We start from the raw sequence: 26,322 nt of genomic DNA, 5'->3' as shown, positions 1-26,322 counted from the left end.
GTCATGTACCAAGCTCTGTGCTGTGCGCTTATCGAATCACTTTGAATCACTATAACAGCCCTATAAGGCAGGCATCATTATCTCCAATTTTGAAATGAAGAAACTGGGACCCAGTTATAAATAACTTAACCCAAGTTTGCAAAGTTCTTAAGGGATGGAACTCAACACTTGAAACTAAGTCAGTATGACTTCGTGATCCCATGGTTTTTTGTTCATTATTGACTATGACACCCTTAGACTTGTGAACCAATAATGAACAACACAGTGAAAAGTATTGTGTATTCTAATATCCTGTGGTGAAACTAGAAAATTAGGAAAAAAGAGGACAAAGTCTGGAGTAGTCAGAGGGGCTATATAAAATGTCCATTCTGTTTAGCAAATATGTATGAAATGCCAACTAACATGAGGCTAAGTGCTAAGGGCTAAGAAGATGAGTGTATATCCTTGGTGAGTTTATGGCCCTCCCTCTCTTTATCCTACCTTCATTCCTCAATGAATGAATGAGGAATGAATGTAGGATGTTCTGTCCTTCTTTTTCTTTTCCATCTGTCTCTAAACTAGTCTTTCTGCCTTTAAGCTGTTCTCAACAAAACTCACGAATTATCTTTCTAAAGTACACAGGGTCCTAGAATTCTTCCATGTTGTTCCCAGTGACTTCATAATACAATGCAAACACTCTATCATGCCAATATTGATTTAATTCTTGCCTACCTTACCAGCTTTATCTTCTGTCACTCTCGCTCCCTCCCTCGAGCAACCCCCTCCCAACTTGAATTCAACATTCTAATCATACTCAGCTACTCAACCACCCATATTATTTTCACTTACACCTCTGTCCCCTAGAGTCCCTTTCTTCTCCCTTCTCCTAACTCCTAGCCATCCTTCAAACTGGCCTGAGTAGAGGGAAGGTATACACTGGAAATTAATATGAAGTACAACATTGGAGAAGTTTGGTAATAAGATAGAAAAATTGACATTAGTTCATAAAGTTATATGAGGCCATTGGAATTATTTTAGTTGAAGAGTAATATAAAATGGATATTTAAGAAAATCAACCAGTGTTGTACCAATGACATTAGAGTCAGAAAAGACTAGAGGCTGAATTATAGCAATGATCTAGGTATTAAATGATGGCTGCAGAGATGATAATTAATGGCAGTGGGAATTCAAAAGAAAGCAAAGTATCAGAACTCAGTGGCTGACTAGAAATAACGAGGCAAGAATTTAATAAGGGCAGTTTATACCAACGCATGTAAGTTAGCATAAAATCAGAATTTATATAATCTTTTTTTTCACTGGGATTGAAATGTATTATTTTGTTTATATATACATTTGAGCTGATTTTATTTTTGCAACTGAAAAATACTGCATTGACACAATTTAATCATTGACATACACTAGGATCTTTACTTTCATCTTCAAGTGTTCTGTCTAGCTGACTTTTGTCCTTGAAGCAAATTGTCCAATTTTGAGAGGTAGAACTATAAATCTAAGTAGTTGTATGTGTGGTCAGACTGCCAGGAATTTGTATGAGTAAATTTCATAGATGTTTCAGGAGGTACAGACTGTTTTTTCTTGCCCCCTCCCTTTACTTTCCGACACTGAGTCTTGGAAGTTTCTGGCTTTTCAGTGGGAAAAAAAAACTGAATCGTGGAAACAAACACTTCAAATTATTCATTCATCAAGCTTCGCACAATCTGGTCTTTAATCTTTCACTTTTTCTAAGCACATCAGGTTGGGAGCAGCCGTATGGTTATAATGCTGGGAGGGCTGGGGAAGACTAGATGTGAGACCAGAGCAGAATTTGGGGCTGTTGACAAAGAGCAGGGAGAAGAGGATCTGGATTTCTTTCAGAAGCCTGAATCTTTAGAGGGCAGTCTACAATCGGGGATGAGAGGTGCATGCTGTAATTGGTCAGCTTGGGTTTGACTAGCTAAGTAGAGGACATGAAGAACACATGGCCAGAGCCCTGTGCTACTCATCCCAGTGAGATACAACTGTGGGCAAGTCAGCGCCCTGAAATTCTTACTACAGGAAACTGTTACCTGCCTCTCTGTGAGAATTACCATTGCAGGCAATTCATAAAACACCGAGGGACTTCCCTGGTGATGCAGTGGTCAAGAAGCCGCCTGCCAGTGCAGGGGACATGGGTTTGTACCTGGTCCGGGAAGATCCCACATGCCACGGAGCAACAAAGCCCATGCACCACAACTACTGAGCCTGCGCTCCAGAGCCCGCGAGCACCAACTACTGAGCTCCCATGTCACAACCACTGAAGCCCGCATGCCTAGAGCCCGTGCTGCGCAACAAGAGAAGCCACCGCAATGAGAAGCACGCGCACCGCAACGAAGAGCAGCCCCTGCTCGTCGCATCTAGAGAAAGCCTGTGTGTAGCAACAAAGACCCAACACAGTCAAAAAAAAAAAAACAAAACGGTACATTTAAAAAAAAAGAAAACACCGAGCAGAGCCATTTGCTACATCTCTTATCAAGGTATATCAGATGGCAAGTCACCCTTACTCAGTGACCTAGTTATAGAATATCCATATAATCTTTTTTTTAAGGGAAACATAAGGCTGTCCTTTATTGAAAGAGTCAGATTGCCTCAGGGCCATTGTACTACAGAGCTTTAGATCGTTGGAATTTGTAAGCTTCACTCCAGGATTGAATGTATTCCATTAGTCAGTGATTGGCAGCCTTGGTAAACATTGAGTTTTCAACTGAAATTTTCCAAATTGGTCTGAGGAAACCAGATGCAGGAACTAAGTTCAAAAGGACAATCTCAACGAGAATAAAAAGAGACATGATAACACCAGACCTCACCAGCTCATCAGGTCTCTGTAATCAGCCACACAAATAATTGGTCCCAGGACTATTGGATAAACATCTGCTTTTAAGCTGAAGGATATCTACATTGTATGCTGTAATTACCACCATACCAATTTGTAAGTCAACTTAGAAATGAAACATACATGCAAAGAAATTCTACTCTTCTTGTTAGGTTATGTGATTCTAGAATTTCTAAACTCTGCCAGTTCTCTTTCCCAGGGATCTTTAAGAAAGTCAGGCATGGGGTCAGAGTTGGACATTATTATTGAGTGAAGATAACACCATAGCCATCTGTACCCTGATTTTACATGTACTAGAACAATGCCAACACCAAAACCATGTAGGTATATGTATTAGCCAGGGTTCTCCAGAGAAACAGAACCAATATTCCAGTTGGAATCCTAACTGGCTAATACATATACCTACATGGTTTTAGTGTTGTCATTGTTCTAGTATCTGTAAGATACATATAAATCTATTTATCTATCAATAGATAAAGAGGTTTATTACAAGGAATTGGCTCACCTGATTATGGAGGCTGAGAAGTCCCAAGATCTGCAGTTGGCAATCTGGAGACCCAGGAGAGCCAACATGTAGTTCCTGTCTGAAAGCCAGAAGGCTTCCCAAGAAAAGCCAATGTTTCAGTTCAACTCTGAATGCAGGAAGAGACTGATGTCCCAGCTCAAGCACTCAGGCAGGGCAGAGTTCTCCCTCTCTCTTTTTTTTTTTTTTGTAATAAACTGGGCGTTCTCTCTTATTTAGCCTTTTTATTCTATTCAGACCTTCAGTTGTTTAGGTGAGGCCCACCCACATTAGGAAGAGCAATCTGCTTTACTCAGTCTATCAATTCAAGCATTCATCTCATCCAGAAACACCCTCAAAGACACACCCAGAATAATGCTTGGCCAAATGTCTGGGCACTCTGTGACCCAGTCAAGTTGATACATAAAATTAACCATCACGATATAACCTTAAGGGAATAGAAAGCACCTCAGGTTGTCTGGTCTTAAGGATCTCCATTCCCTCTCCATTACCCACTCCTTCATCCAACACATGCACAGTTTCCATCTGCTGTTAAAATTTTCCAAAACCTTTTTTGGATTAAAAAAACTGCTATTCGTCTCTCAATATTCAATGTTGTCAAGTACAGGTCACTTATGAGGATCTCTGGTTCAGAGTTTCTGATATTCTTATCCAAGTTGAGCCGAAGCTGGAGGATTTGTAAGGGAGTGGCGGTGTCAGAACCAGCTACAAAAGGAAACTTCTTGTGTGATGTTGTGCTGTCAGCACTGGCCACCAGGAGTTTATTCACCCTTATGTATATATACACATTCATAGCCACACATGTGTGCTTGTGCATGCCTACATATGTACAACCACACACAACCTGATGGTGCAGGCATAAATTCATCTCAGCCAGGGAGAGTGTGAAAATAAGCGTGGGGACTCTAGACACACGGCAAATGGGAAACAAGAACAAAGGAACCTAAGAAGTAAGAAGTAACTGGTGTATCTGGGAGACCTGATGGGCTTGAGCGCAGAATAGCTCTAGACTTGGATTGAGAGATAGTCAGAAAAGTAGAGTTAGGACCAGATCATGGTGGATACTGGATGTCAGGCTAAGGGGTTGGACTGTTTCTTTATAGTTAATTGTGAGACCAATGAAGAATATTAGAAGGGACATTTTAGGGAGATTGATCTAGCAGAGGTAGGCAGTAACTAGGGGTAGTAAGCAGTGAAGTTTCATTCTACTTGGGCTGAGTTAAGTCTAGTAATGGAAGAGAGGGTGGAGGAGGAGGGTAGGAGTAAGAAGAGCAACAAGTAAGGATACATATGTACAGGAGCAGGAAAAAGTCAAGACCCAGACTTCATGCGGAGCCTACGCTGGAGGTTGTTCTGGATAAAGAGGCTGTAAGGACCTCAGCTGTAGGGATTCATGGACCTGCTAAGGTGCTTCACTGTTAACTTGACTCAACTACTTCTTGCATCTGCTCCTCTCTCTTCTAAAAGCCATCCTTACTTTCTACTCTCTATCCTTTCTCTACCTCACAGCTTTTGCTTCCTCTCCACATATAGAGCCACGACATAGAATTTTACGCATACAGTGGTAATATGAATACCTTATTGGTTGGTCCTCATGGAAATGGAGTTGAATATGAATCACTTATGCCAGAATCTAGGAAGAATGTGATTTTTTTTGGTATTTCAAGGGCATTATTTGTAAATACTGGCAATTATGAAAACATGTATTCATTAAAAGTGATGAAAAGTAGACAGGACAATTATTAGAGACAATTTTGAATTATTCCCTTTCCCCTGTAATCTAGTCTCTGTCTTTCTTGTATAGACTTTTTCTTCTTTTTAGTAATTTTTTAAGATGTGTCTGTCCCAACTATTTGGCAGGTGGAATAAATTACTCTCCATATTTCATTTTGTTTGACATTTAACATGTATAAACTAGATCTTATTTCAGAAGTTCTAACCTCGGCTGCGTATTATCACCTGAGGAGGTTTTAAACCATCCAATTTCCTGGGCGCCACTCCAGACCAGTTGAATGCGAATCCCTCTAGGGGTGGTAAGGGTGATGCCCAAGTACAGGTGATTATAACATGAGGCCAGGTAAGGAGTCTGTTCTTTCTCCATAGTTTCTGCTAAAATTTAGAAACACTTGCAGTTAAATCTTGAAGTCCTATTTTGACAAGACATGCATAGGTTAACACTTTCTCTCCTGTCTTTCCTTGTGTAATTTATAGTTTCAAGCTAAATTCCAGGGATTTAAAGGCTCTTTGTTGATATTTAAAGGGCATTTGAAGCAAATAAATGGTGAAATGTCTTTTGAAGCCAATAAAATATACCTCTGTAATATCTACTTAGTGAGAATATGCTAAAGAGCAGGAGGTGTTTCCACTGGACCGTAAATTGTGCAATTTTAAACAGATTTTTTAAATGAAAATAAAAACTTCTGACCATTTGAAATCACTTTTTCTCAACAAAAACAAGAAGGATTCCAGATGTCAGGATTGTTTTGCAGTAATGATGATCTGTGGGCCAGATGAATGTGCTTAACTGTCCCAAGAGTTTGGGTAACTTTTTCTTTTCAAAAGAGATTGTGTGTGACTCCTGATTTTTAATTATTTTAAAAAAAATGTTGGGAAGACATGTCTTCTCATCCCCTGCATGTTCATAATGCCCTGATTTAGTCCAGGTGTAAGTATATACACATGTATATACACAAAGAAATGTATAAAAATTGCAATCCAATTATTTGTCTATTATACCTCTGCTTGTTCTTTTTCTCTGATAAATTCTAAGTTGGTAGCCCCAATAGTATTTTTTTCTCTGGTATAGTTTTATTTTTGTCTATAGATATTTTTACTGTGGTGCAATTTCCCCAGTATCTTAGGATGTGCTATTTTAAGTTACTCTATTTAGGACTTGGAATGACAACAAGTAAGATTGTATATGGATTTAAACATCAACAAACAGTAATCAAAATATCAGCTTTTTACATCTTTGAAAAAATAGCCATTTATTTAGCAAGTTTGTCTGTCAGCATTGCTCCTCTACAACTGTTAATAATTTGTCTTAAAAATATAGTGTACCTTCCAGATAGAATCAGCAACTTCTTTAGCCAGGGGTGTCACCAAAGGAGCAGGAGAGAGAACAAAGTACAGGATTAAAGAATGGAAGGGAGTAAGAGACAGGAGAAGAAGAAAAGTAATTAAATGGACATTTGAAGGAGGAGGGAGGAAGAGAGAGAGAGAGAGAGAGAGAAGACCCTGCTACGAAAATAGTTGTGTTTGGTGCCCATGAGAACTGCTTGTGGCTTTGGTTACCCACCACTGCACTACTCCATCAGATATTTGGTCCATAGCTGACTGTCTCCTCTCCGGCTATTTACAATCCAGAAGAGCTAAAGATCAATGGGAAGAAGGAACTAGCACTTTAATTTAAATATAGGAATAGAAATTAACATGAAACTCCAGTCAGATCCTGTCAAATGATATATCACTTGGTCACCTGTGACGACTCTACACTCTGCCAAGGAGTGATGTCTTAGTGAGGTATGACCAAGCATGTAACAGAGGGCTGGCAATGTCCATTTTGGACTATGTCCAAAGGGGGTCAGATCCTGGATGCGTCCAACTGAACCATCAGATTGCCCACCCACAGCACTATTTAAAAGAGTTATAACAATATATCATTTTCATTCAAGCAAAGAGGCTAAATTACCACAGCGCTTTAAATGACCAAGAACATCTGTCCTTATGGAAGAGAACATAGACCCACAGTATCACCTTCATCAGTTTCGTCATGGTACCATGTGCTCCTCACACTTTAAGGGAAGCTGGGTAGATGTAATCTCCCTCCTCTCCCTGTCACCATTTGCCTATTATTTTTAAGAGGAGGAGAAGTCAAATTTAGTAATTAAGAGCACAAACTCTGGCCCCAGGCTACTTAGATTCAAATCACAGTTGTGCCACTTATTACCTAAGTAACCTTGGGCTCATTAACTTCTCTAACTTGGTTTATTACCTATATCAGAAGAATGATAATACCTACCCCATTAAGTTTTTATAAGGATTAAATGAATTACATTTTAAGTTTTTAGAACATAGCCAATAGTAATCGTTCAGTTGATGTCAGCTACGTTTATTGTTTGTATTATTTGAAATCTGTTCTAATATTGCCCCATAATAGGCAAAACCAAGTATCTTGGTTTTATTTTGTCTTTTCTGACCACTAAATGACCATATTTAAATATGTTTATAAACTCTTTTTTTCTGTGAATTTACTGCTCATGTCCTTTGCTCTTTGTCCACTGACCTCTGAGCCCCTTTACTATTGATTTTAAAGTACTCTTTGTATATTGCAGATATTAATTCTCTGTATATTATGTAAGTAGCAATCATTTTCTTCTAGTCTGTGGCTTCCTTTTAACTTTATGTTGTCATTACAGATGTTTGTAATTTTTATGTAGTCACATCTGTTAATCTTTTCAATTCTGGCTTTTGGTATGCTTGGTTAGGAAGACTTTCTGCATTACAAGATTATAAAAATCTCCTCCCATATTTTCTTCTAGCAGCTATACAATGTTTTTGAAAGGTTATTTCTTTAATTCACTTAGAATTTTGGTATGTGTTGTGAGATGGTATGCCAACTTTATCTTTCTTCTCAAATTGTCTATGATCTCCCTATATGATTGCACCTATTAGCAGTTCCAATATAAACACAACTATGGGTCTATACTTTTTCCATTCCATTAATCTATCTGTCTATTCCTGTGCCTATTTTATTTATTTTTATTGAAGTATAATTCATCTACAACACTATGTTAATTCCATGTACACAACATAGTAATTCAATATTTCTATATATTACCAAATGATCACCATTGCCTGTTTTAATTTTAACTTTTGATTAGGCTAGTTCCAAATAACTCTATACTTTCAATGCATGTTGTGATATGTATTGCCATTTTTCCTGCCAGATGAACTTTAGAATTAGTTTGTCAAATTTCAAAATAATTTAATTGGAAATTTAATTGGTATTGCACTAGATTAATAATTTTGGAAGAATTGATCTTTATAATAATAAGACCTCTATTTACCTAGACTTTTAGATCCTCCAGTAGAATTTTATCATTTTCTTCATATAGATTTTGGATATTTCACATTGTTTGTTATTTTATATATTTTGTTTATATTGTTCAGATTCTCATTTCATTTTTTTTTCTGCTTAAATATGGAACATTTTTATAACTGTGCTCGGAGTATTCTTTTATTAGTTCTAATAGTTTTATATAGTTGATTTACTTCTTTTGACTGAGAATGAATGATTGCAGTGTTTCACTATTTAGTGTGATGTTTGTTACATGTCTCTGATACTCTATCAATTTAAGAATTACTATTCTGTTACTAACTTACTAAGAGTTTCTTTTTTTAAACCACTAGTGGGTGTTGAATTTACATTTACTGGGATGATCATGTTTTTTTCTTCTTCATCAATGAAGTGAATTAAACTAATAGAATCCCTGATGTTGAATAATCTTTGTAGTCTTGTAGTAAACTCATCGTGTTTATTGTATATTAGTCTTTTGATATTTTGCTGTATGCAGTTCATATCTATATTTGTGATACTGATCTATAGCCTTCTGTTTTGTGATATATTTGTCTGGCTTTGTATCAGAGATATGCTAACTTTGTCAATAATTTCATAAGTTTTCTGTTATTATTCTATGCTTCAAAAGCTTTCTATAATAAAAAATATATTTCTTAAATGAGTCTGTAAAACTCATTTAAGAAAACTTAAGGTTTATAAAACTTGCCTAATAAAGCCATTTGGACCATGTGTTATTTGGGAGGAATACAATGAATTTTTTCAATACAGTTTACAGTTATTGGTAGATGCAAATTTTTGAATTACCCTTGAAGCAATTTTGAAAATTCACAGTTTTCTAGGTAATTGGTTACTGCATCTAATTTTTCAATTTATTGATAAAAACGTATTCTTTAAAAGTCTCTTGATCTGTGGTTATATTCATTTTCCCTTTGTTTTTAAAATAGGTTTTCTTCTTTTTACCTTGTCAAGATTGCCAGAGGTGTGCTAATTTACCCATCTCTTCAATCAGCTCTTACATGTATTTATCAAGTCTACAGATTTTTGTGTTTTATTAATTTACTTTTATCTTTAATTCCTTCTGATTTCTTTTAGTCTCTTTTGCTTTTTCCTAGACTTCTTAGTCAAATGATTATCGCTTATTAGAAAAATGCTGAAGAGAAACAGTTTCCTCAGGACGTAATCTTGACCACATCTCATAGTTTTTGATGACTTGCTTACACTGACATTCATTTGTTAATATAATTTAACTTTTTAAAATTAGAGTAAGAGCTGCATATTATAGACAGCTAAAAAATAGCAAGAATAATAAAAATAATTTTTTAATGCACCAAGAAGATAGAACCAGTTATAATCAGTCTGATGAATATAAAAATTAACACAAATGAAATCAGACTATATATTGTTTTGTAACCTGCCTTTTACTTGATTATATTTTACAAATATCTGCTTAAATAACATGTTCTACTAGAACATCAGTTTTATTAGCTGTACAGTACCACTGCTTATTAACATATTTCTTTATCATTGGATATTTAGATTGTATCTAATTTTTATTACAAAATTAACATGCTCTATGATACACCACACACACACACACACACACACACACACACACATACACACTGAGGACCTTAAAGATTTTTCCTACTGAGAAATGAAAACAAATGAAATAACTGGATTATTAAAACAATATGAAAGAAATCAAGATAATACATTCAAAACTGCACTTTTCTTCACCTCAGACAGTTTCTAGAAAGGAGAATAACCATTCAGAGAGCCATAGATGGTGGTTAAAAAGTCAACCAAAGCAGCAGATAAGGAACAAAGAAATAATGTTTACTGAGTATCTTCTGTATGTCAAGCACTTTGTTAGAAGCTCTCATATCCATTATCTGATTTATTTAATCCTTTGTTTAGAAAAAAAAAAGGAAAGAAAAACATTTAAGTATCTGTGTTCCTATTCTTTTCTTAAAATAGGAAACAGTGTCTCAGAATAGTGAAAATCATGGTGGCAGAACTGATTCATTACTAATGCCTGAATAACATAGAAGGGATTCTGGTTAATTTGATTTTTTTGCTGATATATATTGCTTTTTAAAAAATAAGATGCCACATATTAAGACTGTGTGAGATGTTTTTATGGTTATGCTTTGGAATTTTATGTATGCATATTCTCTATTAATTTTGCTGTGGTTCATGATGCACGGCCAAATAAAGAGCTATAACATTAATTCACTCCCAAAAGGAGCTTAAGACTGATTATAAACATTCTTCCAAAGAGAATATTAGAGCTAATTTATATTTTTTTATCAAGTAACACAAAGTAATTTTTACTTAGCCTCATTAGGCAAATGTGTAAACTTTGGTCATAAATCCTTCACAAACCATTTCAATACAATTTGGAACTCCTTCTGTGTAAAATTCCCAGGAGATACTAGAAGGCTGAAATTCATGATAAAATCACTTGTACAACTTGCATGTTTCATTAAGAGTTATGTCCAGCCTACATCATGCAACATCAGTATACAATAAGACATTGGGGAAAGACTGGATTGGGTTTGGAGAGGTCTGAAGGCAAGTGAACCTACCATCAATTTGAAATGCACACGGCACATTGCTAGTACAGGTCCCCGGCAATCACAAAGAACACCTCTCCTCTGTTTACCAAGTCAGAAATAGGTTTATTTCCCATTCAGTTTCCTTATCTGTCCTCTTTGGAAAAAAACCAAATAAGATAGAAATGATAATATTAACAAAACTACCCCATTTCCTAACTCTAAATTGTTAGTACAATGGCTGGCATTGTATGCCTGTAACAGATATTAAACATTTATTGACCTTTTTGTTAAAGTTGAGGATAATTACTTCATTTAGTTTTTTACCAAGAAACCTTCTAACTTTAGTTCTCTGCCTTTATCCTTCATCTCCTTTTTGTTCTTCTCTGCCTATCATTCACAGGTACCATTTCAGCTTTTGCTTTTCTAAGTCATCCTTTCTTCACTCTTTAAGTGTGCTTTTCCATCGTGTACTTCTCTTACCTTTGTCTCATGTCTTGCCCAATTTACTATTTTGAGAGACTTTAAAAGCAAACAAACAAAAAACTTGTTTTCCCACCTTCTCTGTTTCCCAAGCTGCCAACTTATGTTCCACCAGGGCATTAAGATCGTCCCACTTTGCCATAACTTTAGGCAAACCTAAATAACAGATATCACCCAAAATTCTCTCATATTCTCATATTTTTCCTTCCACAACTTGCTTCTCTATGTGAGCCCAATTTTTATGTATGCTTTTCTTCTTTATAGATTAGGGTTATAACTTAAGAGCAGCATACAGTATCTTCCTGACAGCTCTAGATTTGGAAAAGTCATAATCTACCGCCCTACCTGCTTCTCTCCTCCAGCTTCCTTCTTATTTTGTTCCCTGCCACCTTCCCTGAGCCAGGACACACTGGCACTGGAGGACATCAGGGTCAAGGGTCAGGAACAGCAGCTCTGATCTTGCCCAACAGTGAACTCTGGAAACTGCTACTGGTCAGTATCAGCCAAGTGATGAGGCGAGCTGTTCACTCCAATCCACCTGTGACTTTAAGGAAAGCAGAAACCTCGAACCCCCAATAATGTCTAGGTTCTTTTTATCTTCATCAAATAGGCACTAACATTGCAAATATAAAACCAGAAAGGCATTGAGAAGAAAAGTGAATCCAAACATCAACTCTATTTTTGAATCACTTTGCACTCAAAATTTTACTCTTACAAAATTTTACCCTCCCAAATACAATGACACATTCAAAAATGCAGAGAAACCATGCAAGTCAATTTCTCACATAAAGCAAATTCATTCTAGGATAGAACTTTCAGGAAGCGACTGGAACAAGCATAATAATAAGTGTTAGGAAATTAGCTGCAGACTCATTTTACTTCTGATCCAGTGCAAGTCACTATCATTTATAAAATGCTGATCCAAAATCTTGAGTTTGTTCCACAAGTATTTACTGAGCACTTAGCGTAATGTCAGGCTAAAACTCTTGGGTAAAGATGAGTACAACATAGTCCAAACATTTAGGACATTCACAGTTTAGTTAGGTAATAACTAAACTATAGTAATTATAATTATAGTACCATCTGCAACAACCGAGGGATATACAAGCTTTCTTGAGAGCATTAAGGAAGTGGCACCTAACATTACCCATAGACAGGATCAAAGGAAGCATCACAGAGCAGATAATATTTCAATCAAGTCTGGAAGGATCAACAGGGTCAATGTAGTGAGACCAATGTGAGAAGAGAATGGTAGATAAGAGAAGAGAAGGAAAGGGCATTTGAAGCAGAGAGCCCAGAAGTATAAGACAACACGGGACTTCCCAGTGGCAGGGTATGTGAATGACACTGGAAGGGGAGTCTGGGAGCTAGTCCTGAAGACATGAGGTATCATGCTAAGGGCTTGGGACTTTATCCTCCCAGCAAGTGGTTTTGCAATTCTACCCCTTGGAATTAGAGATTAATTATAATAATAACGATTAAATAATAAAATAGCTAACACTTCCTGGGCAGTTAGTAATCGTCAGGATCCACTTTAAATAAGAATACATTTAAAATACTTAATCCTTAAAAACACCCCTGTGAAATAGGAACTAATATTATCCTAAATTTTAAATGTTAGGAAACTGAGACTCAGTTTCCACTGAATGGAAGCAGAGGAACAAAAGAGGGGAGCATTCTTATACAGCAGGTTTTGTGGCAAGTACACATTTGAACGAAGTATTACTTTGCTAAGAAAAAAGAGGATGGGAGACATTGAGGGCAGATTAGCAAAAGCTGGCGGAGCTGGAAGAGACCTCTAGTTTTTTGTATTATTAGCTCCTCCCTCACCTCATTTTCAGAATGAATAAAGAAGGAGGAGAAGGGAAGGAAATTACACAAGGAAGTGCTGTCATGTCCAGCAGGCCCTTTCCGCAATCTCTTTGCTATTCCTCCCCTCCAACATGAGTGATTCGCAGTAAGTCAGGTGGGAGTATTTGCTGTATGCTGGACCTAACTAAATACTTGACAGGTATTTTCTCATTTCATCTTCACAACAGCAATGTCACAGCCTGCCTGTTACCCCAGTTGACAAATGAGCAAACTGATGCTGGGGGGAGAGGAGTCCATGATTCTTTCCTATAATATTGCCTGTACTCTTTCTCCATCCAACTTCCATTTCTTTGCCCCTTTCTTCCCTCATCCATTCTCATCTAGATAACCGTGCCGTTCCATGAACCTCTGGAATTTCTTACTGCATAATCTCTGAGAAGTTGGAGTGATTGCCTCTCCCTTTCTGCTTTTATATTTTACTTATCTATGCCTAACAATAGTCTAGCACTTACTACATTCCAGGACTTCTTCCAAAGCCCTTCCAACACATTTACTCATGTAATACAAGACCCCCAGAGAAATGCTATTGCTTCCTCAGTTAAAGATACTGAGTTACCAAGAGGTTAAGGAACTTTTCCAGGGCACAGAGTAAGAGGTAGAATGAGAATTTGAACTCAGGAGGTCTAGCTCCAGGGTCTGCAACCCTATTCAGGCTTTATCTTCCTTGACTTAGCAGGACTTGGCACACCTGACCACGCACTTGATCTCAAAATCCTTTTTTTTTTTTTCTTGGCTTCCAATCCACCTCTCTCATTTGGTTTACCTCCTACCTACCTGGCTGCTTCATCTCATTCCCCTTTGCTGATTCCTCCTTGTCTCTCCGACTTCCAAAAGTTAGAGTACCCCAAAGTAGGACCGATTTTCTATACTCCATCCCTACTGATTTCATCCAATTTCACAGCTTAATCATCATCTCTACACAGATAGCTACCAAATCGCTATCTCCTGTGACTCTCTCTGTAAATCTCCCACAACATTCTGACTCAGATATCTAACTGTGCACTGAACCTCTTCACATGGCTACCTAATGGGCATCTCGAAATCAATGTGCCTCCAACTGAGCTCCTGCTCTTCTTCCACAAACTCGTTACTCCTCATCTCAGTAAACTGGCAACTCCATTCCTCTAGTTGCCCAGGCCAAAAAACGATGTCATCCTCAGCTCCTCGTTTTTCTCTCTCACGATGCATCCAACTCATCTGTAAAATGTATTCCAAGATTTGATCACTCTTCAGCACCCTCACTATCACCACTCTAATCCAAGCCACTATTCTCTCGTACCCAGATGTCGCAGTGTTTCTAACTGGTCTCCCTGCTTCTCCCCTCGACCCCTCTAACCAGAGCAAGGCAAGTGAGGCACTGCCTCAAAGGCAAAATGTAAGAGCCATCAAAAAAACTCAGTAATTAAGACAAATGGTATTTTAATGCAATTTTTTAAAAAAATATCAAAATCAATGAAAAAAAATCCATGATGAACAAAATGGCAAAATTTAAATAAAAACAGGATCAGAGTGATTGCCTTACCTCCCTTGCCTCACCTTAGCCCCAGCCTTGCCTGACTCCCTTCAATGTTTTCTCGATGGTTAGAGTGAGTCTGTTAAACATAAGTAAAATCTTCACATCTCAGGGCAAAAGCCAAGGTCCTTACCATGACCTACAAGATCCTTCATGACCTGGTCCGCCATTATCTCCCCGACCCCAGCTCCCACTTCTCTCTGCACTCACTCAGCTCCATCCTCTCCACACAGGCCACTGTTTCATCGACAAGCTCCCACCTCAGGGCCCTCCAACTTCTTGGAATGCTCTCCCCCAAATACATCCCTCATTTCACCCAGGTCCCTTTCCAAATTCACTGTATCAGGACCACACTATCTAAAATTCCATCCTCCTCCCAAAACACATACTTCATATTGCTCTTCCATTCTTTACTTTTTTCTCCTCAGAAATTAACATAAGCACAGTGTATATTTTGCTTATTTATCTTGTTTACTGTCTCTCACAACCACTATAAAACTCCATGAGATTTTGGGGGGAGAGGGCTTTGTTTTGCTCTCTGCTTTATTCTCAGTGTCTCAAAAATTCTTGGATGATGGTAGGTACCCAGTAAACAACTTTTGAATGAATAAGTAATACATGTTTATGAGTGCTTTCCTTTAGCTCCAATGGTCTTGTTTTGAATTCTATTGCCTCAATAAATTACACTGGGAACTACTCTTCAAAATGCAGTAGCTCAGATCTGAAGAATCTGCAAGGTGTTAAATTAGAAAATGTATTGCAAAACCTTTCTTTCAAATTTGACCAAATTTTTAAACAAAAGTTTGACTTGCTTAAGAAAATATTTATCTTGGATTCGAGTTCACTCCTTAGATTAAGTCAATGTTGAAAGAGGGGGTTGTTTTTGAGAAATAAACATTGAAGATCAAGTGTCTCTTAAGGCAAATTCCGAATTTTGTTTCTATGTCCTGATTTCCAATGACTTGATTCTATGTTGAGATATTATACAGATTTTCTCAATGTCAGAGTGAACCTATGTGTGATCAAAAGACCATTCTGATGTCAAAGTATTTTTAATCACCTTTATTAATAATTAACCAAAACTAAAGGCAGGTTTTACAAATAAAACTTGGCTCACCATGAATTGCTATCTCTTGATGGAGAAGATGAAGTTCAGCAAAGAGCAAACCTACAACTTGGCTAGAAGACAACAGACTTTGCCTTCCAACATCTGTTAAGACATGCAAGACTAACCTCATCAGACCCCAGTCCGTCCATGGCCTCACTGCTCTTACAGGTTAAATCCAGCACTGTGGGAGCATTTGAGAGTATCCTGATGAAAAGGCAATTTTAGTAACATTTGGGAAAAGTGCACGAGTTAGAATTAGTCTTAAAAGCTAGTTTTTCTTTGTAAATCTCCAAAATGCCTTTTTTTAATTTATATTTTTTATTGAAGTATAGTTGATTTACAACTTAGTGTTAGTTTCAGGTGTACATCACAGTGAAGTGATTCAGATATATATAGATATATAGATATATATATAGATATATATATAGATATATATATAGATATATATATATATATATATATATATTCTTTGGCAGATTCTTTTCCCTTATAGGTTATTACAAAATAGTATAGTTCCCTGTGCTATACAGTAGGTCCTTGTTGGTTATCTATTTCACATGTAATAATGTGTATATGTTAATCCCAAACTCCTAATTTATCCCTCCCTCTTCGTTACCCTTTGGTAACCATAAGTTTGTTTCCTATGTCTGTGGGTCTATTGCTGTTTTGTATATAAGTTCATTTGCATCTTTTTTTTTTTTTAGATTCTACATATAAGCAATATCATATTCGTCTTTCTCTGTCTGGCTTACTTCACTTAGTATGATAATCTCTAGGTCCATCCATGTTGCTGCAAGTGGCACAAAATGCCTTTTGTAGGTTTATCTTTTAAGAGGATTGTATTGTTTCATAGAGATTTCTATGACTGTACTCACCAGCAGTTTAGGATTAAAAACTGAATATAGGTCTCATTTTACGCCTACCTTGTAGTATCCATAGAAAGAGTATTTACACTATAAATGTGTCACTAAAGCTACACGTCCAATCTGAATTGCTACATATATATATCAAACGACCACTATCAGAAAATACTTTCCAATTCATCTTAGCCAAGATAAAAAGTTAAGATGAAAACAAACAAACAAAACGCTGCCTTTTGCAAAGTAACAGACACAGAAACTGGTGTAGTAACTGAGTTAGCCAACTGTCCATAAAACACAATGCCCTAAAGCTGGGCAGGGAGTGAAGCTGCCTTATAGACAGCACTAACTAAATACTTCTTGAGAGAATGAATGATTGAAAACTGAATTGATCTGGGTCAGAAGCAAGGAAGAATTATGCGAAAATTCTAGGGCAAGAATGGCCACGCTTATATACAGAACATGAAATTGTTTTATCCCTGTAACAGCTAATGAATATTCTCACTGGAATCCAGTTGTTTTTTTTTTTCTTTGGTTTTCTGAATTATATTGAAAATATTACTTTCTAGATGATGCTTATCTATTGTTTGGGAACTTTATTTTTAATTGAGTATAATTGCTTTACAATGTTGTGTTAGTTTCTGCTATATTATTCTATTACTTTCATAAAAGAATACTTTGAAGCTGCATTTTACTCAAATTATTATCTCGGCTTCACTTTTGTCACCCAATTTTTTTACCCATTCCCTGTATTATTAATGGTACCTTTACTCTGAATCTTTAAATGAAAACCAAAGCAGTATAGGAAATCCCAATGCATAGAACAGAAAAGTTCTTAAAGGGCCTATAGTGAAATACATTATATTTGCATGTGGTTCAATTCAGTGTGAAAAAAGCTTCCTTTGTCTTGGTTGGCAGAGTACATCAAGCAGAGTGAAATCCCAGCACAGAACCCTCACTGAGTCACTCCCACCCTAATCCAGTGGGTCAATGCACTCCCCTCTGTACATGGGAGCCTCCAGGGGCTCGCACCATCATAGCCTGGGACCTTCACCATGGACAAGTCCTTGTGCTGGGAACCTGTGAATTTGAACAACCATCATATTTGGAATGGGGTTCAAATCACGTTCCCTGATAGAAAGTATAGATAATGAAATGCTGAAGTTTCATATTCACATCTACATAGATCAACATGGACATATGTAAATTTTCCTAATTTCTTAGATTTTACAAAGGGCTTCATGTCCTTTTCTGAGTGGTCTATGTGGTATATGATCCAAGTGTCAGTAGGCCCTTCCAACACCATTCAAAAGGATCCATTGTTCTTGTTTTGTTAAAACCCATGTGACATTTTTATTACAGAGTAGTTTGCATGATGACTTCTGTATATCTGATACCAGCACACTCTGATCTAGAAATTTATCTTTGAAGAATAAGTAGATAAATGTCTCAGGGAACAGACAGAATAGATAAATGAAGCTAAAGCTTTCAGGATCTTCAAACAATATCCTTGTCAATTTGATTTCGTAACAGTGCTTTCTTCCCACATCTGCAAGGACCATTCCTCATATACTTTTAATTAGCAAGCATGAATTTGTTTTTGAGCATTTGGTGACATTCTGAGATAATTGGACTGAGAACTACTGGTCTGCATTCTAAGTGGAAAAAGGATATTATTCAGTGTTGACTTCTAAATTTCAACTAAAATTGAACATTTTTTTAAAACTCTTTTTTTAATGAGGATATTTAACTGGCCTGGTTTGTGGGTGTCTGTTAGTTGCTCTAACCTTAATGAGTAATTTATAGAGAATGTTTCCTAAAGATGTCCTTCATGAAAAGGACAAGTTTGGACTTGGTAATAGTAATTTACTTAATTTATCTTAAATTTGGTTTCAGTGAGCAACCCTAATTAACCTGATTTTTTGCTGATAATCACTCTCAATGGAATCAAATCACAAATCCGGGGATGGATTGAGCGGCACCCAGAAGGAAGCAGCCCTCCGCGCACTGGTCCAGCGCACAGGATATAGCTTGGTCCAGGTAGGAACTTCTTGTGCCATCTGCTGAAACCCACCACTGAATTCAGAGTGGTGGGAATATTAGCGATCCTAACATGCAAAATGTGATCGGTCAGTTGTATAACTCTTTAGTTGGACATTCCTTTCCAGGGGGGAAGGAAGTTGGATCATTTCAGTTTTGTAGGTGATCTTCCAGGTGATGTTCTTTCTACTCTGGGTTATCAACTCAATTTTGCCTTGTCATTTGGAAGCAGAACTAGTGTTCACAGTCATAAAGACTATCACAGTTTTGAAAGGCCAGTTCAGTATAAGAAAAGGCAGCTGGAATTCACCACCCAGAGCTTGTCAGTGAAGGAGAACCCAGCTGGTGCTTCAAGAACCAGAAGAAAACAAACTATCCAGGAACTTGCCTTAGTTTCTAGAGAGATTTTTGACTGCAGATGTAAAACAACTTCTAGAGGAAGGATCCAAGAACTGACCATCTGGTCAGTCTAGCTATTCTTGGATGTTTTCTCATAATACCTATCCGATCTGTTTAGGATATATAATAATTTCTCTCCATGTTCAGCATTTTTGAAAAAGAAGGAAGAAAAACTATCCTAAAACTATCTATTCATTGTCATTGGTTGTTATGAATTGTCTGTACATTATTATTGTCTTTATGATAACCTCTGTTAGAACGCTTATGATATATTGAAAAACAAACTAGTATTAGACATATAAGTTAATTATCTTACTTGAAGAAATAATGTTGCTTTTTTTTTTAATGTTGTTCTTTTTACAGTAAGACAAAGTATTTTACTTCTCAGCTATTATATTTTATCCACATACTTTCCCAACTTAAACCGAATCTTTGTGCTATTATGAATACGAAAGTCATAAGTGGATAATAATAAAATATACAATAGTGTCCTTTATTACATGTTCCTTTGTCAGATCAGTTGAAAACTAAATGTAGTACATTTTGCAATAATCTTATAAGTCATGGCACACTTTGTTAGAGATAATATAATGTTCAAAGTTATTTCTAATTTTTCATCCTAATGAAGAGTATTTATTTAGACTTTTTTAAGATTTCACAGAGTATTATTTCACAGAAGGCTTCTAAAAGTTTAAGTCAAGGGAGATACTAATATATTATTAGTTTTTAATACTTAATAAAAGTCTATTTTAGGATCATTACTAAACTTTTAAATGTCTTCATCTCCAAATTTAATGTGCTTCAAAATTAATGCCTGATTGAAAATTTTTATGCAGTCTTTCCCCACATAAAGGGGTATTTCATAATCCATAGAGAAAATTCTATAGAGTTTACAGTCTGTAAAACAGATACACTTAGAATAATAATTTTTTACATTTGCTCAGGTACAGTTAGTTGAAAAAATGTTTTTTTCTTTTGTAATCAGCAGTTTCATAAATGTTATAAAATCAAAAGTGTTTTATATCAGTTTATCTTTTTAACTGCTTTGTTTCTGAAACACTTATGCAAAGACAGTGGTAGTGGAAAGCACTTAAACCCTTTTGAAAACCAATTTGTCAATATTCATACATAAGTGTATTCCCCTTCTGGAAACAAACCTCTAATGATCTGAAATATAATGATGAAAACATATATAAACCTTTCTAGTGTGACGCTATTTCTAATATCTCAATATCATAAACCTAATGTATAAAAGGAAATTATTAACTATGAATATATAAGTATACTCAACAAGCAGAGCTTTATGAGAAATAATCCTAAAACAATATAAACTGTCCATTTAATTTTATTCTGGGCACTGGTTCTTTGACTCCCCCCAGATGAAATTCAGGGAAATTCTCATGACTTTTCTGGTAACTTTCAGCTAATAAAAGATCCTCCACTAAATAATGAATATGTCTAGTTCAGTAGAATAAAAACTTAACTTCATTCAAAGTGAAAGCCATTTCCCTTTCCCAAGCATGTCAGGGTGGAGGGCAATTTCTATTTTTTCTCCTTTATGCTTTCAGAAGCATAGTTTCCGACACCAGTTTCCTAACTAGAATTCCTGACTCAGCTGAAGCAGAAGAAAGGGGTGAAAGCAAAGGACAGGAAAGTTTTTACTTGACTGATTTTGGCATTGGGCTCTGGGCCCAGCAGGTGTGTAAACCTCCTGGGATACTTTGTAGGGTCATCAAAGACCTCCTTAATTCCATTGCCAGGGGTCTCTAACCTGGCTACACTCTGTTCTAGCTAGAGGCTCCTTCCCTGGGCCTCAGTCTCCTTTGACAGAGCTCTTTTCGACACCCTAAGCATCCCTCTTGGAGAAGATGGAAAATGACCCCCGATTCCTACATGTGGCCAAACTCTAGTCCCCTGGAAACACACATTCTGACCCAGTAAAACCTGCAAGTGCACGTGACACAAAGCAACCAGCTCTCCTCCTCACCACCATCAAAGCAGGAGGCCAGCCCATTGTTCACCATTAGATACTTTAGGACTGAGTTAGACCCACCAGCCTCGTGTGTTCCCAACAGCAGGGAATACATAGCAAGCTCTGAGTGGTTTCCTACTCCTCTCCCCTGCTTTAGGTTAGCTGAGAAGCACCTCAAAATTCCTCCCACTTAGGGGGAACTAGGATTCACAACACACCAGCAGTGGGCTCCAACTATCTTTGAATCAACTCCAAAAATTCCTTTCAAACTCTTCAATATTTTTTTCTAAATTCAGGGATGAGGAGGGGTAGGGGAGGTTCAGTTAAGAATGTCAAACAGTTAAACACATTCTCCCTACCTCCTGTCCTGCTTGTGCTCCAGTGACAGTTTCGTATCCAAACCAGAGGCCAAAATAATCCCATTCCATCTTAAAATCCTGTTACAAATGAAACGTAAACAGTCATTAAGTGATCATTCAGAAAATTCTGCAGAACAGAAAACTTTAACATACTAGAACAATGTAAAAGGCTTGCAAATAACAATATATTTTTAAAAGAGACTCAAACAGCAATGGAGATCTTTTCATAAACTTAATAATTTAAGAACATTTACATTAAAAAGGAAAAAAACAATAGGGCTATTTTACTTTTATCATTTAAAATGTTTTCAAATATAATACCCCTAAAAATATACGGCCAAACTGCCTATTACTTTGATCTTATATATTCAATTACATTCAGAAAGTATTAATAGAGGTTTTAGATCACAAGTTAATAACAATTACAAAATAGTAAACATTTGCTAGACATTTATACTCTAACTGCTTTGTGTCTATTAATTCATTTAATACTAACAACAACACTATGAGGTAGTTACTATGATCATCTCCAATTTCCAGATAAGGAAAACAAGGCTCCAGGAGTTAGGTAGCTTGTCCAAGATTTATAGGCCATCTTAATTCCACTGCAATTGGCCAACATTTCTGGCAAGATTTACAGAACTAAGAGCTGTTATAATGTTATCTTTAAGATTGCAGTTTGAGAGATTAGCATGGCAGAGCATGCTAAAAATATTTTGTTGAGCTTAAACTTCGTAACATGCTTCACTGTAAGTAATTATTTGTTAGCAGAATGACTACTGGAACAGAAATTTTCTGGTAATGTAGAAACCTAAAATTCTGAAACCTAGCTATCTAGATCTAAAGCCTCTAATCAAGATGTAAATATATACATGACTTGGGTCAATCACTTTGAATGATTTGGAAAATACCTTCTGATTTTGGCTTCGAAGTGTAGAAAATCACCCAAGACTTCAAATCAGAGACCTGCTATTCAACCCAGTATCTACCACACACAAGTATGATCTATATTTTAATTCTTTTTTTAAAATTGATGTATAGTTGATTTACAATGTTGTGTTAGTTTCAGATGTACAGCAAAGTGATTCAGTGATATATATATATTATTTTTCATATTCTTTTCCATTGTAGGTTATTACAATATATTGAGTATAGTTCCCTGTGCTATACAGTAGGTCCTTGTTGTTTACTTATTTTATATATAGTAGTGTGTATATGTTAATCCCAAACTCAAGTCCCTTAACTGCTCTCAGCCTTAATTTCCCAGAAGGTTGGCTAGGACCTACCCCACTCTTAGTCAAGATTTTGTGATTCTAGCATCTGCTCAATCTAGTTACTGGTCAGCAAACTTGTCTAATTGGAAGAGGAAACCAGCATGTATTGAGACATAGCTTCAAACTCTACAATTTAGGGAAAATCCTTCAGCCTTCTCAATACATCAGTCTTCCTACTCTGGATTACAGAAAACATTAGTATCGCCATCAAAAAAAAAAAAAAGAACGTCAGGTTTACTTTTTTAAAAATCTCTGTACACAAATGAAGGTAAATATGTTAATACAATTCAGGGAGCCTACCCATAAAATGATATTTTTAAATGTTATGGTATTTGCTAAGTTAGGGTTTGAAGGATTTGCTTCTGCTCTTCTTTGCAGTCTCTGATATTGAATGCTGAATACTTGCAAAACAAGAAGTCGAAAAAGAGAGGGTGACAATTTGTGCTCTCTTATCACTAGCAGGACAAATACAGCGGTCAAAAATAGAATTTTGCAGGTTACTTAATAACGTGAGCCAGTCCTTTATATACAAACTGATGCAATAAAACGTGCTTGTGAGGGCTTGAAAGTATGCTTTGTGATACCCTTTTTTTAAATAATAATTGGATATCTTTAGAATTTATAGCTAAATTTTTTATCAAAGTTCTTTAAAGAATAAAAGAACCTTAATGCAATACTCTGCATATATAGGTTCAATAAATATTATTGATAAAAATTGTGTAATACTGACAAGTTAAACTTTCAGCTTAGTTGCATTATGCCACACAGAAAGATTTTGGAAGTGTGCCACAACGTTAGCTTGTAAACAGACTTTGTCTCCAGGCAATGAAATTATGTGTGGGGCTTTTTTTTCCACACTTTTTCACTCTTAACTGTACTTCCCAGATTTTCTAAAACTACTATATATTTCTTTGAGAGTCAAAGGAAAAAAAAAAACACATTATGATGAACCCTTCCTCCAGAATGCATTACTAGCGTGGGTCATCAACTCTGTGACATGCGATGCTTCTTTCAGCTGGAATTTTCTCCTAAAATCTAGAAAAATACATTTTCATAGATGAACATTTTCAGAAAACTTTCCACCCAATGTGGAGTCAGTTTACATCAGTTTTAATTCTACTACAAGGAAAGCTAAATATATAGCTAATAAAGATCACCCTCAAGTAGTCTGAATATTTTTTTAAAGAAGACTCAGGATACTTACATACTATTTTTAAGTGATTTAAAATATGGTGTGTATTAACACTTTGTCCAATTACCCTATTGATAATCTATTTTCTAAAAATTATTACAACAAATATTTATGTGGTATGTCAGTCCCATTTCTCGCTTAATCCAGTGGTTGTCCTTAAACAGTTTTTTTGTTCTTGTTTTTCTGTTTGTTTCCTTAGTCCCTATTATTGAACACAATGTATTAGTGTTGGTCCTTGGCATTATAGAAGTATAAGGTGTAGCAGCCGACCTAAAATGCATAGCAAGTAGTTGCAATAAAAATGAATTTATCCAGAATTTAAAAGGACACCATAAGACTGCATTAAATGAACAATACAGCTGTGGGTGTTACCTTTCTGTTTAGAGCCTTAAAACTGACTGTAGTCTTTGACCTAAGGAATGAGGACAAACATTTAGACATAAGGATGCTCATCATAGTGGAATTTATGTTTAAAAATATTGGACATATCCTAAGTGTCCAATAAAAAATTACTGGTCATATAAAATATGTCACCGTTATATTTCCAAATTATATAGTCATGTAAACCTGTGATTTCAAAGACATGGAGAAATGTCCAAATTTTAATGTTTAGTTAAAAATCAGAATGCAAAACTGTATGTATCAGTTTACAGATATTTTAAGAAATTATTCACACACACAAATATTGGAAGACAATGAAGTGTAATCTCTGATGAGAGTAGTTTTTTCTTCCTTGTGCTCTTTATTTTCCAAACTTTCTATAATGAATATGGATTGTTTTTATGTCAAGGAAAATAATCTCATGAAGTAGAAAAAATTTATAAGAAGCATTCGGTTAGGAATAGAAAAGTTGGGAAAATTTCATGAAGAAAACATTACTGAAGCTGGATGATAGGTGCTTGTGTTCATTAGGCTATTATTTCTAATTCTTTATATGTTTACTACATGAATATTTAATACTGATATAATTCAACCCTTCCATTTTACAGTTGGAAAACAAGCCCCAGAGTTATACAATTCAGTAGAGACATAAGCCAGAGGTCAGCAAACTGACCCATGACTCAAACGTGACCACAGCCTGTTTTTGTAGTGATTGAAGGCTATGAGTGATTTTCACAATTTCAAAAGGTCGGGTTTTTTTTTAATCCTAAAATATCAACTATCTGGCATTTTATACAGAAAGTTTGCTGACTCCCAACTCCTATCCTTAATCTAGTACTCTATGCTATAAGTTAATTCACAGGTTTTGTAAAAAATTGAAGTACAGTTGATTTACCATGTTGTGCTAATTTCTGGTGTACAGCAGTGATTCAGTTATACATATATATACACACACATATATTCTTTTTTTATATTCTTTTCCATTCTGGTTATGGTTTATCACTGGATATTGAATATAGTTCCCTGTGCTATACAGTAGGACCTTGTTGTTTATCCATTCTGTATATAATAGTTTGCATCTGCTAATTCCAAACTCCCAATCCACCCCCCACCCGCTCCCTCTCCCCCTTGGAAACCACAAGTCTGTTCTCTATGCCTAATTCACAGTCTTTAAAGAAAACTTCCTATAACATAGATGAGCATTTAAGATTCCTTAAAGGAAGTAGGAGCCCCTCCTTGTCCTACCCACCAAATGAAGTCTAAATCCTCATTCATTCACTTATTGATTCATTTATTGATTCCACAAAGAGAGACACGGTGCCTGCCTTCATGAAAATTACTCATGGGAAGACAGAAAATAAACAAGAAATAAAATAATGACATATCATGTTGAGTGCTATGAATGTCATAAATCAGGTTAAATGACAATGGCAGGAGGCCTTCTTCAGACAAGATGACATTGAAGCTGAGACTTAGAGGATGAGAGCAAACAAACATTGCAAGGAGCCAAGGACAAAACAGCATCCCTGGTAGAGGGGACCACTTGGGTGATACTGATTAACCAAAATATTTGTAAAATGCACAACACTTTTCAGCGGTGAAGACATTAGTGTGTCTTAATTTCAAAGATCCAGTAAGATTACAGCAGGTAAATGAGAAATTAGTGGGCTTCATCCTTCTCTTCCTTTTTTGATCAGTCATCAGTCTGTTCCTGGGAACAATTTCCTCAAACTAGAATAAAATACAGACTTTAATTCCCATTTCTCAAACTTTGCTTTCTAGGCGTGTTCTCTTATTTGGAGTTTCACTGCAACTGCATATTTTAATTCTAATTTATTCAGTTCCTCAATAAATATGTACCAG

General features: G+C 36.1%; 1 protein-coding gene across 4 annotated transcripts in view; it reads left to right on the top strand.

Annotated features, from left to right (window-relative positions):
- Nucleotides 1-26,322, top strand: part of A1CF (APOBEC1 complementation factor) — a 79,052-nt gene that overhangs the window by 6,930 nt on the left and 45,800 nt on the right. For 2 of the 4 annotated variants that reach the window (XM_036828953.1, XM_036828954.1), the window contains exon 2: nt 18,739-18,882. In XM_036828953.1, coding sequence (XP_036684848.1) covers nt 18,784-18,882 — 99 coding nt within the window. In that variant the 5' untranslated portion in view covers nt 18,739-18,783. Of the gene's footprint in view, nt 1-18,738; nt 18,883-26,322 lie in introns of those variants that run through there. The other 2 variants (XM_036828955.1, XM_036828956.1) reach the window with 1 other exon arrangement.

Source organism: Balaenoptera musculus, chromosome 16, assembly GCF_009873245.2.
Source record: "Balaenoptera musculus isolate JJ_BM4_2016_0621 chromosome 16, mBalMus1.pri.v3, whole genome shotgun sequence".
NCBI lineage: Eukaryota > Metazoa > Chordata > Mammalia > Artiodactyla > Balaenopteridae > Balaenoptera > Balaenoptera musculus.
This window is presented reverse-complemented; position numbering and strand designations above follow the sequence as displayed.